We start from the raw sequence: 15,965 nt of genomic DNA on the forward strand, positions 1-15,965 counted from the left end.
GAAATAATACATATTGACAGGGTCAATGGGTGAGATCCCATTTTAGTAGTATTATGCTGACAGTGTCAGAGCACTTGAACCGAGAGCCAAGTTTAATTGTGTTGGAGTCCCTCTTAGTTGGAATGATGAAGCTCTGAATCTATCATCTGAAATCCTTGGATGGCACTCAGATATTCTGATAGATGTCGCCAGATGAGCTGATGGGGTTGGTGTTTGTTGCCTGCAAAGGGGGTAAATGTTCAATGACAGTGATAAAACAGCAAATTTCTTTCATCAAAATGCCAATAAGCTCTAACACATTTTATAAATCATTGTATTTACACAGCCTTTGGACTAAATCTAGCACACAACAATACAGTTCACCTGAATTTGAGAAGAGTTTCTGCTCACAGTTTGTTTGGGTTTCTCCTGGTTTCCTCTTCTGTACATTTCTTGCAGAACATGTTGAAATTGTTTTTTCTTGCTTGAGTGATTCTATTTGAAAAGACATTTGATAAAAATAAATGAACATCTTTTGTACTTGACTCATAAGAATTTCTGGTGAACAACTGCGTTGTCATATGTGATGCTGTAAGAACTTTTTTTGTCAGTCAGTTACAGCGTTGCTGGTTCCTGTTCCTTTTTTCTTCTCTGCTTTTAGACCATTTGAAATGATTAGCCTCCCGAAAAAAAAAATCACAACTGTGTCTACAAACCTTGTCCAATTTGTGAATCCTTCTACATCCATACTAGAAAAGAGCAACATGAAAATGTAGATTAGTATTTTCACTCCTGTTCAGATTAACTTTCATAGATTTTAGGAATATATGGAGAGTCAAAGTCTTATTTACCTTCTTTACAATAAGGGTCACTAGAGCCACGCTGTAAATTGACAAGAGGATAAATGCTAGCAGGCGAATGATCCTCATTAGTGTAAATCTTTCTGAAAATATAAGAAAACTTGACTGTCCCATTTTTGTCTTGAAACTTCCAAACATCTGTGCCTGACCTTTAAAAGCAAGTTTTTCTCTTACCCTTCACAGTAAGAATTGTTCCAAATCCCACCTGCTGTAAACCCGGTGCTGGAAATCCTTCTGCTACTGCAGCACAGAAGTAGATCCCGCTGTCATTTCTATTGAGTGCACTGATGTGTAAAAACGCTCCATTCAGTTTGTATTTTTCAGACGGTTTTATACGAAACTGATGGTGTTCCTTGACAGCAATCCACTCATAGCTCCAGCTTTTGTTTGAACAATGTGATCTGGTGTCACAACGGAGAGTAGCACTTTGACCTGGTGCCCCCCACATGTTGTTCTGCTGCTTTAAGCAACCGTCAACTGTTTCCATGTTCTCTGGAATGAACCGATAGAAGAATGAAACAGATTAAGTATCTTGTAACCCAAAATGTTTTAGAGAAATCATTGCACTACTGAGCAAAAGCAATCTGAGTTGAACCACAAATCCCCATTAAGTATTGCTTCCTGAACCAATCCTGTACATAACACTGACATCTTACCTGTTACTGTCAGGTCAATGAGCAGGAGAGAAAACCAAAACAACAACTTCATGTTAGCAGATGAGCAACTTGTGAATAGTGAGCCTTTTCCTTGTGTGAAACTGTCTAAATGTTTGACAACATAGGAAGTGGGTATATTTCACTTCCTCAATACTTGATCATTACTTATGCTACTGCTGTTTGCAAAGGAATGGAAACACTGGATTTGCAAAGCATGAGTCACTTCAATGTGTTTATAGTAAGACATGATAATGATGATTAATTTAACATTATCTATTATAGCTAAAGATTGAGTCACAACATGTGTTTCATTGTTAACTGTAAAGTAAAAGGTTCTGTCGGCCAGTTAGTACTGATGTGAAAAGAATATCTGATAATGTATGGACTATGGTACTCTCAGCTCTGTTTAGGTGATGGATCAATCCAAGAAAGAGGGAAATGCCTGATTTGTGATTAAAATTATTCATTCATTTTCAAGTACCGCCGCTGTATCCGCCGTAGCGGGTCACGGGGAGCTGGATCCTATCCCAGCTGGCATAGGGCGTGAGGCGGGGGACACTCCGGGCACGACGCCAGTGCACCGTGGAAAATTATGGTTTATTATGGTTTTAAAAGAAAATAGCAAAAATGGAATGAAACTAAGCAACCAATGAAAAGGGTAAAGCGATGACTTCATGGATAAACTTTTTGTTTCATTTTTACAAGGGGTAGTTGATCTAATAAATGTAATATAGCAGGCTGTACTGAACGCCCTAGCACATATTTCCATATTTTCTATTATTATTATTTTTTTTATTTTTTTTTTAATTATCCTACACCCATTTTACTGAGGCATGTCCCCAAGCCTTTATCTACCGTGCCCCTGTTGAACCACTCATTCATGTTGGATTACCAATCCAGTTTCATCAGGCTCCGGGTTTTGCTCAATCCCATCACTGTGGGCGGATCATCTCTGTTGACGGTCAGATTTTAATCCAATGCAAACCGCTCTATCGCTTCTCTCACGCCCCTTCCACGTCGACCTGCACTTTCGCCATATTTTCACTCGAATGCATCTCCCAAACCCGGTTTGCCATTAACTAGGTGACAGCACCGAGTGTAAAGAATAAAAGACAACCCGCGGTGCTTCATCCTGTAGTGCTTTACACATTCCATCCCGCAACGATGAACATCTTCAGGCTGACTGGAGACCTCTCTCATCTGGCTGCTATCATCATCCTGCTACTCAAAATATGGAAAAGCAGATCATGTGCAGGTGAGCCAGAGCTGGAATTTTTGTTTTACATACGTCCCTGCAAAATATTTCCTACGGATTTAATTAACATAATTGCCAAAATGATTGGTTGAGGGTTGTCTCAAGTTTAGTGCTAGCTAGCGTTAGCTCCAGTCTAATAGAACTACCCATTCATTTCAGTTGGCGGCTAGCAGCGTGAGGAGTCAGTGAGATAGCTGCTGATAACAGAGATTGCACGCTTTGACATTATGAACGCTGTAGTTTAAATATAATTAAATATTGAACATAATTAACTATTGAAGTTAGAGGTTATAGAAAATGTACCGCATCGCTTGTTAGCGGAGCGTTAGCTAACCAAAATTAAAGCTAAACTTGTTTCAGGGAATAGAGGGTCATTAATGTGCCCGGAATTTATTAAATTTACGGGCACATTTATGTAATTTTAATTTATTTTTGGTATAGTTTTCCAGGCTGATTTAACATGCTGTAGATATTTCTCATCCACGTATTCCTGCACCGTTAATTTGAGGTTGGAGCTTGTCTTTTTTTTTTTTACTCAGGCTTCTGACGTGGCGTTCTGGAAGGCGCTACGGAAGTAGCTGCCCTGAAGAAGTAGAGGAATCGTTCACTCCGGGTTAAATTCCGATAGCTGGTTTAGAGGTGTGTGGTGTAGGAACAGGGAACAGCACCTGGTAGAACACACATCACAGATTTCTGGGGTCATTGAGGCGCTTATTGTTCCACAAACCTTGATGTTTGAACGGAGGTGAGACAGGGATGGTGAGGGAATAATCAGTTACTACAGGTAACATGTACAAAAGTATACATAAGTTTAAGCAGCGATGGGTAAAGTTCTGCTTTGGACCGGCTATGTTTGTCCTGTGCAATTTTGCAGGTTCTTGACACAAATCATTCCTGAATTAGGGGGGAAAACTGCCATATTTTGACAGGTCGCTGATCTGTTAATGGTAGGACATAAGAATGTAGGCAACATTTCATTCAGACCAGGGCTCACCTGTCCTGCATGTCTTTAGACTTGACGAGACAACAAAAAGGTTCCAGCAGGTTGGAACTATAGTCCATTTTTCTAGTTTAATTACTAACCATCATACCACTCAGCTGCTTTGTTTACATTTGTGTGGCTCTTTTTTTACAGGCAAAGATTCTTTACAGAATAAAATTGACATTTTGGACATAGTGACAGTCAGAGAAAGATGTGGGCGTGGCACGTGAATCTGCTTGTAATTACCTTTTGAACCAAGATAACAAGAGGCTGTTTTGCTGTTACCCAATCACAAATAGACACATAGTCACAAAGAATCTTGTACACACTTCTTGTTGTGTCACGGTGCTTTGTTGATGTTTGAAGCACAATATAGATCTTGCAATTGAGATGTTCTCATGCCAGTCAAGATGTGAGTCAGTGCATTGACATTAATAAAGTTTTTGTTAAAAAAGTAAGATTGGGTCTCAAACATGGGGTTTAAAGACCAATGAGCTTTCTAAAAGCCCCGATACATATTCATCTAGTTTCCAGTAGATGTTGCTGTTTAACAAGGAAACACTTTGGTTGTCGGCTACATGTGAAGCTGTCAGAAGTTGAAGTGAGCATCCTGCACATATAAATCTGTGTGATATTTTTTCCTTTAGGAATCTCTGGAAAGAGCCAAATCCTGTTTGCCATCGTGTTCACCACACGCTACTTGGATTTGATCTCCTCGTTCATTTCACTCTATAACACGTGTATGAAGGTAAGACACCTCTCAGGACTGGGTTGTGTCCTTTTTTGAAAGGCCCTTATTTCTCCTCAGAGTCGTCACGATGAGCTGTCCTGTGTTGTCATTTCAGGTGATCTACATCGGTTGTGCGTACGCCACAGTCTACTTGATCTACATGAAGTTCAGGGCAACCTATGATGGCAACCATGACAGCTTCAGAGTGGAGTTCCTGGTTGTTCCTGTTGGTGGTCTTGCTGTTCTCATCAACCATGACTTCTCTTTCCTTGAGGTGGTTCAGAGTCTGAAATTCATGCTAAAGTGTGACCTAATAATAAAGTTTACAACCAGTAAAAGTCATGTTCCTGCAAATAACGTGTGACTGCGTCTGTCATTAGATCCTGTGGACGTTCTCCATCTACCTGGAGTCTGTGGCGATCCTGCCTCAGCTCTTCATGATCAGCAAGACTGGGGAGGCGGAGACGATCACCACCCACTACCTTTTCTGTCTGGGTCTCTACCGGGCCCTCTATCTCTGCAATTGGATCTGGCGCTTTTATTTTGAAGGTTTCTTCGACCTGATTGCGATTGTGGCTGGGGTAGTCCAGACTGTCCTCTACTGTGACTTTTTCTACCTTTATGTCACCAAAGGTGGGTTTCATATTAATACTTTCATTGCACGATCTCACACATACAAATACAACATGATTTTCATTGACCAATTATTTTGATATCTTATTTTGCTACACTAAAAAGAGCTAATAGGAATACAGTGCTTCCTCGCGCATCTGCACATCAACACTAGCGACTTCACCTTATCGCGGATTTTTGACAGTCATGTGATACCGTACGCGCATTCCATTGGCATCCAGCATCAGGAAGTGCTCTATGTTCTGTGAGTCTCGGATTTCCGTGAGACACAAAAGTGCTTTAAACAGTCGATAAGAGTGTGGGAAAAAGTAATACAGATAGAAGGTGGTTTAATATCAGTATGGGAAGGGTTTATAAACATTTAAATTACGGTATATAATAAGATAAAGAGTTTGTCGCTATATTGCGGAATTGTCCTGGAACGCATTAACCGCGAGTAACAAGGGCGCACTGTATTTCACATTATTGTCATGCTATCCACTCTGGCTCCAAAGATGTCTCTTTCTCTGTGAACTTTAATTAAAGCGTTTCGGTGAAACCCACAGTCTCTCACAAAACCTTATCCTAAAATTTATTGAATTTCCACATCAGTTTACTGAATGAAGTTTTTGTTTCCACCTCACGGTGCTTTACGTTTAATACTGTTTTTCTGGTACTGTCCCTCCACAGTAGCTCAGATAAGAGATAAAGGAAATGCACCGAGAGAGTTTGTACAAAGAAAACCAAACATGGAAGTACACACTTAATTTGCTGAAGCCACTACAGATAAAATTTCTCATGAAACCAAGACTGTGGGTTTCGCCACCTATTCATTGCAATGGAAAGTAGATGTTATAAGTTAACCTCTCTAATAGTGCTCTATTTACAAAGTTTATGTAACAGCAGCTGGTCGTGATAGTACAGTGCTGACATGCAGCGGCTCTTTAAGCTAACCACTAGGAGTTTCTTCTGAAGAATACCTTTTTAGAAAACGTGAGACTTATCAATGTTATACGTCAGTGTGTGTCATCAATGGCAGTGTGAACTTATACTAAGCCAGTGTTAGGTCTTTCTCGATGACTTTCTCACCTCATCTTTCACCCACTGTAGTGTTGAAAGGCAAGAAGCTGAGCCTACCGGCGTAAAATGCTCAAGAGATGGCGACTCTCAGCAGACTCAGGGGATGTTGGAGATGACGGCGTGGAATCTTGTGATCTCCAACACAAGATGCCTGAGACAGAGAGCCAACTATCGGGGAAAAACACTAGTCTTGTTGATGATTGCTGATGGAACTGGTTAATTTCACCAAACACCAGGGCTGAACAAAGATCAACCCAATCTTTGGATTTCTGTGTTCAGCATCTTGCCTTAAAATTATTTTCATTGTCTTTCAAATAGGAAAAAAGGCTTTTTCTTTTCTTTTTTTACATGCGAGGTGTAAACGCTTGTTTTTTATTTTTTTATAATGTCACAAATAGGGTCGACTTCGAGAAGTACCTTGTTTGGCTTGGTAGTGAAATGCACAAATGTACAGACTTATTACAGAGTGAGATAAAGAGAAATGTGCCTAATGAGGTTTATGTCTGTTTTCTCACAGTATTCCCTTTTTTTACCTTAGGATTAAAAAAAAAAAATCTAGATAAGTGTCTGCCTATACTGTAACACATTTACTCTGCTGAGATGATTTATGGAGGCCCACAGAGTCTCACACCAGTACACACCAATTTTGTTGAAAGCAAACATTTTAAAAGGTTACTTATTTAAGAAATATAACTTTTTATAAGGAGAACTCATAGAAAGTTTTGCTTCATATTAAGTTAAATACAAAAAAATAATTACTTTCTCTTTTTTTGTCAGAGGTCAGTATTTTCAGACGCCTCTCATTTGGAATGAAACTTTCATTTATTTTTTTTACTTTCTTCATTGAATAGTTTAAAGTGAATCCATTTTTCTACAGCTTTAAAATACAATTTCATCCAAAACAAAGTTGGACCATATTTTGGATGTAGATCGAAAACAGTCTTTGTTTTTGTCATGGACTTATCACTGAGTAAAGCAATAATGAAATGACTGAATAGTGATCATTTTTCACATAGTGGGATCAATCAGTGCAAGTATTTGGCACAAGAATCCTCCAGCACTTCACTAGTGATGATATTTCAATTGTTGATTGTCTGGAGTGTCAAAAACCAATTTGAAATGCTGCATAATAACTAAGCACGAGTGATCATGATGTTCAGTCCGTGCTTCTAAAATGAGGGTCCTGTTGTTAGCTCCCAAACTTTAAATTTGTCATTTCAAAATGATGTTAAATCTTTTTTTTTTTTTTTTGCATGATATCACCTCCATTAAATATTTTATGAGAACTACTTTTTATTGTGGCTGTTTTATTATAGAAGCACAAATGAGAAGCGTACATTTAAAAAGGTACTTCAGTAATGTGGAACAATGTTTTTACCCTTGGATCCCTGTTATTCCCAGACCTGGATGTTAATGCAAGTTTGGCATGTCAAGCACAATAATATAAGTGCGCTCCAGCTCTGCCACATGTCACCTCCACAATATGCCTGTTTCCTGTCATATCCTCTCAGCTGCCTTATCTAATAAAAGCAAAAACTGTCAAGAAAACAATGTAAAAAACAACAACCCAATAACCCCAAAACACACTTTCTGTACAATTCCAGATGACTTCATTAAAATAGAGCTCTCCAAGAAATAAAATATTTTTTTAATTGAAAAAATGTATGCAAAATGTTCTTTTTAAAAAATGCCTGACTATTTTTGAGTTAATGTAAAGGAGAGAGGAATGGAAACAAATTCTTAAATCACCTGCCTTCCTTTGTCTGTGGTGACAGGAAAAAATGGGGAATAATGAAAGTCGTACATTGTGAAAAATTACAAAATTATCATTTCTGGTCACTTAACTAATATACATATGCAAATGTATATTCCACATTGTGCTGAACATAATACATTCAAACCAGAAAGTGAGCTCGCCCAAAGAACACATTGTCATTTATGTTCTCTGCCTCTGTTCACACAGAAGCTGAACAATTCAAGATCATTCTGTCAAATATTTATTCAAAGCTGCATTACAGATGTATACAACATTAAGTTAACAGCAAATACCAACATGTAACAGACGTGTAGAAGTGCTTTATTTTGCCTTAGAGGCACAAGTGGACACCAACAGTACACACACACACACACACACACACACACACACACACACACACACACACACACACACACACACACACACACACACACACACACACACACACACACACACACACACACACACACACACACACACACACACACACAAAGAGACACAGCCTGAAAGCCTGAATCCACAGTAGGATTGTACATCCAACAAAATACACATGAAGTATTGTCCCTTCACTCTAATAAAGGAAATGAGCCACTGTTTCAAGTTCTATACATTTTGGGCATCTGTTAATGAACATAAAGTATGCCTTCGGTATAAGTAGACTTGTAAGGAAGTTATGGATTAGTTACACCATGTTTATTATTATTTCATCGTATATAAAGATAGCACAACCCAACTCAAGCCATGACATAGCACCTAGTAGAAGACTTTAGATTTCCTGCATAATTTGTGTTTTTCCACATCGAAGGAGAGGCAATCGGCAAGAAGTCACTACATTTCCTTCAGCTTCGATGTTTCAGTCTCTTCTGTCTGGTCTTTACTTTGCTGATAAGAGTGAAAATTACAAGAGGAGACAAGAGCATGAACACAAAGCAGTCAAGTCAATGGTTTTAATGTGAATAGGTGTATGATAATCTACAATAAACCTCTTCCAATGTTACCTCTGCCACATGTGGGTGAATGAGGATTTTGGAGACGGTGACATAAAGCATTCGGAAGACCAGTGAAACGACAAGAGAGAAGAGGGCGAGGCCAAAAAGAGCACACAGCAGAAACAACCCTCCTACAAACAGCAGGAATCCTGAAAGACAGTATCGACAGGTTTGCAGTTGCCACAACTAACACAGGATGCCGTGACACATTGGTGCTTCTGACACGATTACACCTACCCTCAAAGACAACAAAACCTACTGTGGACATAATAATGGTCACCATAGCGAACGTGAGGAAAAGCCCAACAGGAAGCATGGCCACAACACTGAATGTGACTGCTGTCAGAGCTAAGAGAGGGTGTTTGAGGAGGTACTGCCCCACACTCGTGTTCATCAGCTTTGATACCTGTGGAGGAGAGATGTCAGAATTATCACCAAAAGCACATCAAGATATAACATCCTGCAATCTATAGATTCATGAAATCCAATTAGTTGACTATGAATCTTCTTCAACTGCATAATGACGGCAGTGTTTTTTCATGACATTTTGAAAATATTACATTAAAAAAGACCCTTTCTTCCAGTGTTGAAGAGAAAATTGTTTTCTAACACTATAGAAATAGCAATGTGAACAAATGCTGTGTACTCCGGTTGCCAAGCAATGACATTTCATTGCCAATAAAAGTCTAAGTCTAAAAAGCAATCTAAAATCTACATCATCCAGATCCAACCCAGAACTTAATCGATTCCTCCTTGACCAAGATCTGTCCAATACTTCCTGTGATATCTTGCAGACAAGCAAACAATTTTAGAATTTTAATTAGTGTGGAGCATCACAAGTAAGAAATAATTCCTTACTTGTGTTATCTCTGCATGCTGCTGTGTTGTGTTAACCAATATCAGGCAATGTCTGATATTAGTTTATAACAATGTTTTATTTTTCTAAAATAAACTGAGAGAAGGCTGAGCTGATAACGTCCTGATATAATTTCCTGAATCAAGGATGAAGAAAAGGATCAGATATACGTTACATTGGGGTCTTCATAGAGGTTGTTCATCCTGGAGGTCCAGCTTCCCCACAGCTGCTCGAGCTCAGTCGCTTGACTAGATTGTAAGTCCATGACTCTGAGCAGACAGAGCACAGCAGAGGTTGGTGCAGGTATTTCTTCAGCTGGTTGGTCTATATGAGTGTGGATTGGATTCAAGTAACAATGACAGAAGGTAAGTCAGTAGTGTTAGAACAGAGGTGTTAGGTTAGTCAGTATGTCATCAGATATTGGTACAATAGTAATATCTTCAAAGATATAACAAAGTTTGTGAGCTCAAACCTGATTAATGTAGCAAACCAGGTCCACGGCAGACTTCAGCCCAACATGGAGCTGAAGGTAATCTGAGCCACACAAACAGTGGAACAAATTCTTCTTGAAACCCCACCTTCAATTTTTTTTTCTTCCTCTTCCTCCTCCTTCTTCCTCTCCAGGATTTCTGATGATAGAGGCACTGAAATTTGTTCCTACTGCCATCTACTGTCCATTGTATTTCATATTATATATTCATGTGAGAAATTCACCAAATTTGTCGTATATTTCAGACAAATTTCAGAGACTATATTATTTCGTCCTCATTAAAAACGAATCAAGCCAACTGTGTCCTCTAATAACAATTATGGAGGCTCCATAATTAAAATAAATAGTAAATTAATGTGACCCTGGAAAATACAAAATGGCTAATTAATGGGGTAATAGTCTAATAGGTAATTTCATACCTATTATAACAATATAGATTCAATGTAAGTCATACAGATATCTCAGTTATTTATTCATTCTGGCTTGTCGACTTGAGACCATGTAGAATATGTAGAATCTCAATGGTGCATCTTCCTGTAGTGCTGACAGGGAGGTAATGGCAAACGTGTGTTAATAACAGTGTAATAATCGTTGTCTGTGCCAAACTGTACATCTTATTACCTTCATCAAAGAGTTAAAGCTTTTCCTGAAGTTGAATTCCTATTTCTCTGCTGACTTGAATAAATAGAATGCGATCAATCAAAATGCGATCAAAATTATTATTGGAAACGCTCAAGGAATAATGTACCAGATTTTGTCTCAGATCTAGATTATCATATGGATCTAGATTGTTAACCGTTACATAACAAGATTTTTTAATTCTAAATTAATGGGTAACACATGCAATACCAGGACAAAACGTAATAGTTTTTACTATCGTATCTTTACACACTGCGCAGACACACAAATTATACAGATTGTAAATCATATTGTTATCATCATTAGTTGTAGTAATAATCTTGTCTTGTGTCTAGTGCCACACATTCAGCTGTATATCACCTTCTCCTTCCTCCTTCTCTGGCATTACTCATTGTCATTAAAGCTCTATTACCATAAGTCTGTTTCTGCTTGATCACCCACAAACCATCAATTACTTTTATTGGCTAGATGATTAATTATAAAATAATTTGTTTTCTAAGCAAAATATACTCTTTTTTTCTCAGGTGACTGAATTTGAATTGGAGAAAGATATTCTTTCTGCATGTTTGTGTTATAAAATATACTATGAAAATATAGTAAGTTTACACATACTATATTTAAAACGCCAAAGTTTGAATATTTTGCCAGGAAGTTTTCTGTTTTTCGGATGAGTGAAGAAGTATTATGCACCCTGTTGGAATGAATTATGGAGTTTCAGCACAGGATGTAAAACCTCTAAAAAATACACAATTCAGTGCTGTGATTGTTGAGCAGCAAGTGTGACTGATTTATGACAAGAGAAGTCACAGCAGAAGTTCTACAGTCATCCAGAAAAGAGGGGGTCCTGGTAAGTTGCTGCTGTCATTTAAATGGCACCTTAAAAATATTGACCACACATTCTCTAAGTATGCACTGTGCCGCTATTATATGGCTGCACCCAGATTTCTGTGTGATGGCGGCGACTGAACAGAATATTAAATAACTCACCTTCACCACCAACACTGATTGTTTCCTCAATCAAAGGCAGAAATTGCTGGTCTTGCCACCACCACCTACAAATGAAGTTTAGCCTCCTGAGTTTTGGATAGCATTAAACCTTCAACATTTTTCCTAGTGAATGAAAATATGATCAGTTTTGAGCCACCCAAAAGACTGCTGCTGGTCTATCTAATTAATCACACTATATTGTTGTATTGAGCACAGTGGAATGGTTTTGTAAGAGTGAGGAGGGAGAATGCAAACACTTCTCCAGACTGTTAAACACAATGAACTCGGTGAACCAAGCCTTGTGGACTGAACGTTGTGGGCTTAGTCTATGCAGTTTGCGCGTTCAAGGAATTAAAAAAAGGTAGCCATATTAGGTTAAACTACTGTTTTTCTGCAAATTTCAACTCACTGTTCCCATGCTTCATTCCTCAAAACAGCCCATGGTCAAACAGTTATTATGCAGTCATCCAGGTCAAGGTAAATCAAGAAGAGCAAAAAAAAAAAAATCAACTAGAAAACTGAAAAAGCCATTTTAAACGAGAGGTGAAACAGCTTCAAGTGACCTTAAGCACATCCAGTTTATTCTTGCTGTTTTTCTAACTCTTCTGCTTGAGTTATTAGGCAATTTTATGTCCCAATTCCACACATATTATGTATTCAAAGCAATCACAATGCTTCTAGTGTTATTACCACAGCCATTCTACAAACTGAATATTCACTCCCTTTTAATTCCATTGTACCAAAATTGCCTGCCATTCAGTGGGAGGTGCGCACAAAGGATGGCTAAATGAGTGAAATAATTATTTTCACCTATTTCTGGACAAAAGAACAAAATTTCATTTCATTTTGTAAATATATTATTGATTATGTCAGAAGTGAAAAGAAAAGATTTCAGTGTCTTTTTGTGAACCAGGACAACTCACCCACTATCAGTGCCTCACAGATGTTCATCTGGTCAAATAGTAAAAAAAAAATCCCAAACAAAAAAAATAATGTTCAGCTCACATTTCAAGTGTGTGCATTGTGTCTTTAAACTGAAAATCAGGTGTTCTCATTTTTACACTGCTTTCAATTTACTGACTACTAAAAGAACATGTCACAGTTTATTTTTCTATATCTAGTATAACTTAAATTGAATTGAACTGAATTTGGGTAGCACGGTGGAGTGGGTGGAGCAGTGTGTACTGGGTAGCAGTGGGTAGAGCAGTGGGTAGCGCTGTGGCTGCACAGCAAAGCAGTTCCTGATTCGAGTCCCACTCTGACTGCATGTTCTCCCCGTATCTGCGTGGGTTCGTTCCGAGTTCTCCGGCTTCCCCCCATCTCCAAAATCTTGCACTCCAGATGAATTGGCCGGCTTCAAATTGCTCATAGGGGTGAGTTCATTCGTGCCTGCTTGCCTGTCTATATGTGGCTCAGCAGTGCACTGGTGTTAACGCCCAAAGTGTCCCCTGCCTCACGCCCCCCAGTCGACTGGGATAGGCTCCAGCACCCCGCAACCCTCGAAGTGAACTCTATCTCTCTTAAAAAATTAAAAATGTATGTCACTACTGGATCTGAAAAAGCTGGAAAGAGACATGTGTTGTCGTTGATATGTCTCTTTTCAAGAGTAAAGGTGCAACAACCATGTGTGGATTTATTGATTTCATTCTGTTTCATAGTGTTGGAGTTTCCTCTCATTTCAAATTATTATTAATGAAATATAATGTAAATATGTAAACAATTTTATAAATGTCATCAATTAACTTGTCAGCTTACATAATGATTTATATTAAACAAATAAAATCAGGTCAGCCTCTACAGTCATCCAACCAACGCAACTGTGATTTTCATTTGATCCATTTTATAATAATGATAATTTTACAAACTTTGTTTCTTTTGTTTTTTAAAAAGTTTTATCATTTGAAAATGCAAATCAGTTAAAGTATTCTCTTGTTTGATATTTAGCCATAAACTTGTAATTAAAAACAGATTTTGACTTTAGGATTCATGATAGATATCCTGAAATATACAGTATTACATCCAACACATTAATCTGTCTTCCTGCTGAGAAATAAAAGTTTACTGAATGTTTCTTGGCAACGATGACTGTGGATGGAGACAGTGCTTCATGTGTCCGAAACAAAAATGGCTGTATGATATGTGTGCTGGCACGTGTCTCGTCATTCAATAAATGGATCCAGACTGTGATTGATAGGCTGTCAGTAGAATGTAATTTGCATGAGCTGATTGTAAAAAAAAATCACTGAGAGAGGAGAGGTTTAAAACAGCTATAAATCTCCCATACTTCCAGGGTCTCGATGCATGTCCATCTCTAACTGCATGCTCACATACATTATTGACAAACTGCAGGCAACATGTATTTCCTGAGAAAATGAGAAGGAAGAGGAGGATCAGATGCCTTTTTCCACCACTTCGCTTGTCATACTCGATGCCTACACCTCTCCATCACTCTTTCTGCATCTGTTCCCTGACTCCTCCCAGCTCCGACTTTGTTCAACTCTCTCTGAAGCTGCAAGGGAGTCTTACACCAAACGTTGGCCACAGGGGAACAAAGTGTCTTTGGACTTTACCCCATGTCAAATTGTCGGTGGCAGTCATTTTACCAGATGAATCAGGCTGTTTCCAGTTCCTGTCCGTCCAACTGAGGAGGAGGGGGAGACGCTCAAAGGGAGCTCCCTGGAGTGTTGTCAGGGGGGCGGTAGAGTCAGAGCCCTTCATTAACCTCTGAAAGCTCACCAAAAGCAGCAGCATCTCCAAAGTAGCTAAAATTTTATATATATATATATATATATATATATATATATATATATATATATATATATATATATATATATATATATATATATATATATATATATATATATATATATATATATATATATATATATATATATAATATATATATAATATATATATATAATATATATATATCCTGTGTATATATATATCTATATATGTATGTGTATATATTATATATATATATATATATATATATATATATATATATATATATATATAAAATTCTTAACATTCTTAGCCTCTGTCTGTTGCTTCCAGAGCAACAGTGCGAGGCTCAGAATACCAAGCAGATATCATTACTCCACTGTTTTGTAACCTCTCAGTTATTTGCTGGCGCATGCATATTAATGCTCAAATGCTGTTTGTGCTACTTTAAATGAGCAACAGAATTAGAGAACTTTGAAAATACTGGCAGTAATTGTTTGCCTTGGTTTCACTCTTAATACGATGTGAAGTTAACTGACCTGAGAGAAAAATGTCTTAGTAAAAAAGTGTATACAGTATAAGTGTTTCATATGTGTGTCATGTTTTGTTTGATGCTATCTGCTTCTATCAGTATATTACATCACTATGACAAATTCCAACAGTCAGCCACTGGTTTTTCCTCCACCTCATTGTGAACACTGATTGAATTTGCAATATTTAATCAGCGTGTTTCCCGACACATTTGATTATATCGAATCAACTTCGCCCCTGCAGCCTATCAAAAAATAAAATTTTCATCATCAAAATTTATGTGGTGCCATTGAATAACAAAGTAGAGTGGAGATCTCTAAAAGCTCGGTCAGTGGGTTCACAGTACATCAGAGGAGTTGCATTGTTTCTACTTCTCATCAGTTATGCAGTTCCCCTCACAGCTCATGTACTTTGATAAATTGCTATTGCAGCCATTCCTTCTTGCATTTTGATACACTGTTTGAACAATGACTATGAAGGGAGACGGCCAAAAAACTGATGTAGTATTAGTGACCGCTTGTGAGAAAGGATTGAATTAAAAGAAGCAGGAGCGGATGGAGAGGTCTTCATTAAAGAATAATACTAGAGTGATACACCCTCATCCATTATTTGCTGCATCTTTATGTCAGGCCGACCTGGAGGCGACCTTTGGACAAGAGGGAGAGGAGGAAAGAGATGGAAAGTAAAGAGAGACGATGAATAGGAGTCGCAACATGGGGCGACTAGAGGAGGTCCTCTGTCTCATTAAACCTGTGACCACCCTTTTGTATTTTCTATCACTTCACAATGTGTCCCAGAAGGAAGCCAGGTGAAGCAGACTCCTGTCTATCCATGTGCTA

At 38.2% G+C, this 15,965-nt stretch overlaps 3 protein-coding genes across 5 annotated transcripts; 1 reads left to right on the forward strand and 2 right to left on the reverse strand.

Annotated features, from left to right (window-relative positions):
• Positions 1–82: 82 nt before the first annotated feature.
• On the reverse strand, positions 83–1,580 carry si:ch211-139g16.8 (immunoglobulin superfamily member 6). Of its 2 annotated transcripts, none has more exons than XM_068337928.1 (6): positions 1,496–1,580; positions 1,014–1,331; positions 831–922; positions 696–728; positions 391–474; positions 83–220 (listed from the first exon to the last, which is right to left on the reverse strand). In XM_068337928.1, exons 1-6 carry the CDS (start codon positions 1,545–1,547, stop codon positions 167–169), a joined length of 633 nt encoding a protein of 210 aa, XP_068194029.1. In that variant the 5' UTR covers positions 1,548–1,580; the 3' UTR covers positions 83–166. The 2 variants fall into 2 exon arrangements, with proteins under 2 accessions (XP_068194029.1, XP_068194028.1); XM_068337927.1 differs by having other exon boundaries at positions 91–220; positions 364–474.
• Positions 1,581–2,516: 936 nt separating this feature from the next.
• Positions 2,517–7,443, forward strand: LOC137610262 (ER lumen protein-retaining receptor 2-like). The gene is made up of 5 exons (XM_068337784.1): positions 2,517–2,750; positions 4,380–4,480; positions 4,578–4,736; positions 4,843–5,095; positions 6,185–7,443. Exons 1-5 carry the CDS (start codon positions 2,660–2,662, stop codon positions 6,217–6,219), a joined length of 639 nt encoding a protein of 212 aa, XP_068193885.1. The 5' UTR covers positions 2,517–2,659; the 3' UTR covers positions 6,220–7,443.
• A 921-nt stretch (positions 7,444–8,364) lies between these two features.
• On the reverse strand, positions 8,365–10,364 carry LOC137610263 (lipid droplet assembly factor 1-like). Of its 2 annotated transcripts, none has more exons than XM_068337786.1 (5): positions 10,228–10,298; positions 9,931–10,024; positions 9,137–9,305; positions 8,909–9,048; positions 8,365–8,792 (listed from the first exon to the last, which is right to left on the reverse strand). In XM_068337786.1, exons 2-5 carry the CDS (start codon positions 10,018–10,020, stop codon positions 8,739–8,741), a joined length of 453 nt encoding a protein of 150 aa, XP_068193887.1. In that variant the 5' UTR covers positions 10,021–10,024; positions 10,228–10,298; the 3' UTR covers positions 8,365–8,738. The 2 variants fall into 2 exon arrangements, with proteins under 2 accessions (XP_068193887.1, XP_068193886.1); XM_068337785.1 differs by having other exon boundaries at positions 8,368–8,792; positions 9,931–10,079; positions 10,228–10,364.
• Positions 10,365–15,965: the final 5,601 nt, after the last annotated feature.

This window comes from Antennarius striatus, chromosome 16, assembly GCF_040054535.1.
Source record: "Antennarius striatus isolate MH-2024 chromosome 16, ASM4005453v1, whole genome shotgun sequence".
NCBI lineage: Eukaryota > Metazoa > Chordata > Actinopteri > Lophiiformes > Antennariidae > Antennarius > Antennarius striatus.

Excerpts from the sequence above, each read along its gene's own strand:
- si:ch211-139g16.8 (XM_068337927.1), bottom strand. The coding sequence starts at position 1,547 with ATGAAGTTGTTGTTTTGGTTTTCTCTCCTGCTCATTGACCTGACAGTA. Across the intron at positions 923-1,013 it reads AACAATTCTTACTGTGAAGG|AAAGATTTACACTAATGAGG; the intron begins GTAAGAGAAAAA and ends TTATATTTTCAG. Across the intron at positions 475-695 it reads GGATTCACAAATTGGACAAG|AATCACTCAAGCAAGAAAAA; the intron begins GTTTGTAGACAC and ends CTTTTCAAATAG.
- LOC137610262 (XM_068337784.1), top strand. The coding sequence starts at position 2,660 with ATGAACATCTTCAGGCTGACTGGAGACCTCTCTCATCTGGCTGCTATC. Across the intron at positions 2,751-4,379 it reads GAAAAGCAGATCATGTGCAG|GAATCTCTGGAAAGAGCCAA; the intron begins GTGAGCCAGAGC and ends TTTTTCCTTTAG. Across the intron at positions 4,737-4,842 it reads ATGACTTCTCTTTCCTTGAG|ATCCTGTGGACGTTCTCCAT; the intron begins GTGGTTCAGAGT and ends GTCTGTCATTAG.
- LOC137610263 (XM_068337786.1), bottom strand. The coding sequence starts at position 10,020 with ATGGACTTACAATCTAGTCAAGCGACTGAGCTCGAGCAGCTGTGGGGA. Across the intron at positions 9,049-9,136 it reads AGGTTTTGTTGTCTTTGAGG|GATTCCTGCTGTTTGTAGGA; the intron begins GTAGGTGTAATC and ends ACTGTCTTTCAG. Across the intron at positions 8,793-8,908 it reads TTCACCCACATGTGGCAGAG|CAAAGTAAAGACCAGACAGA; the intron begins GTAACATTGGAA and ends CACTCTTATCAG.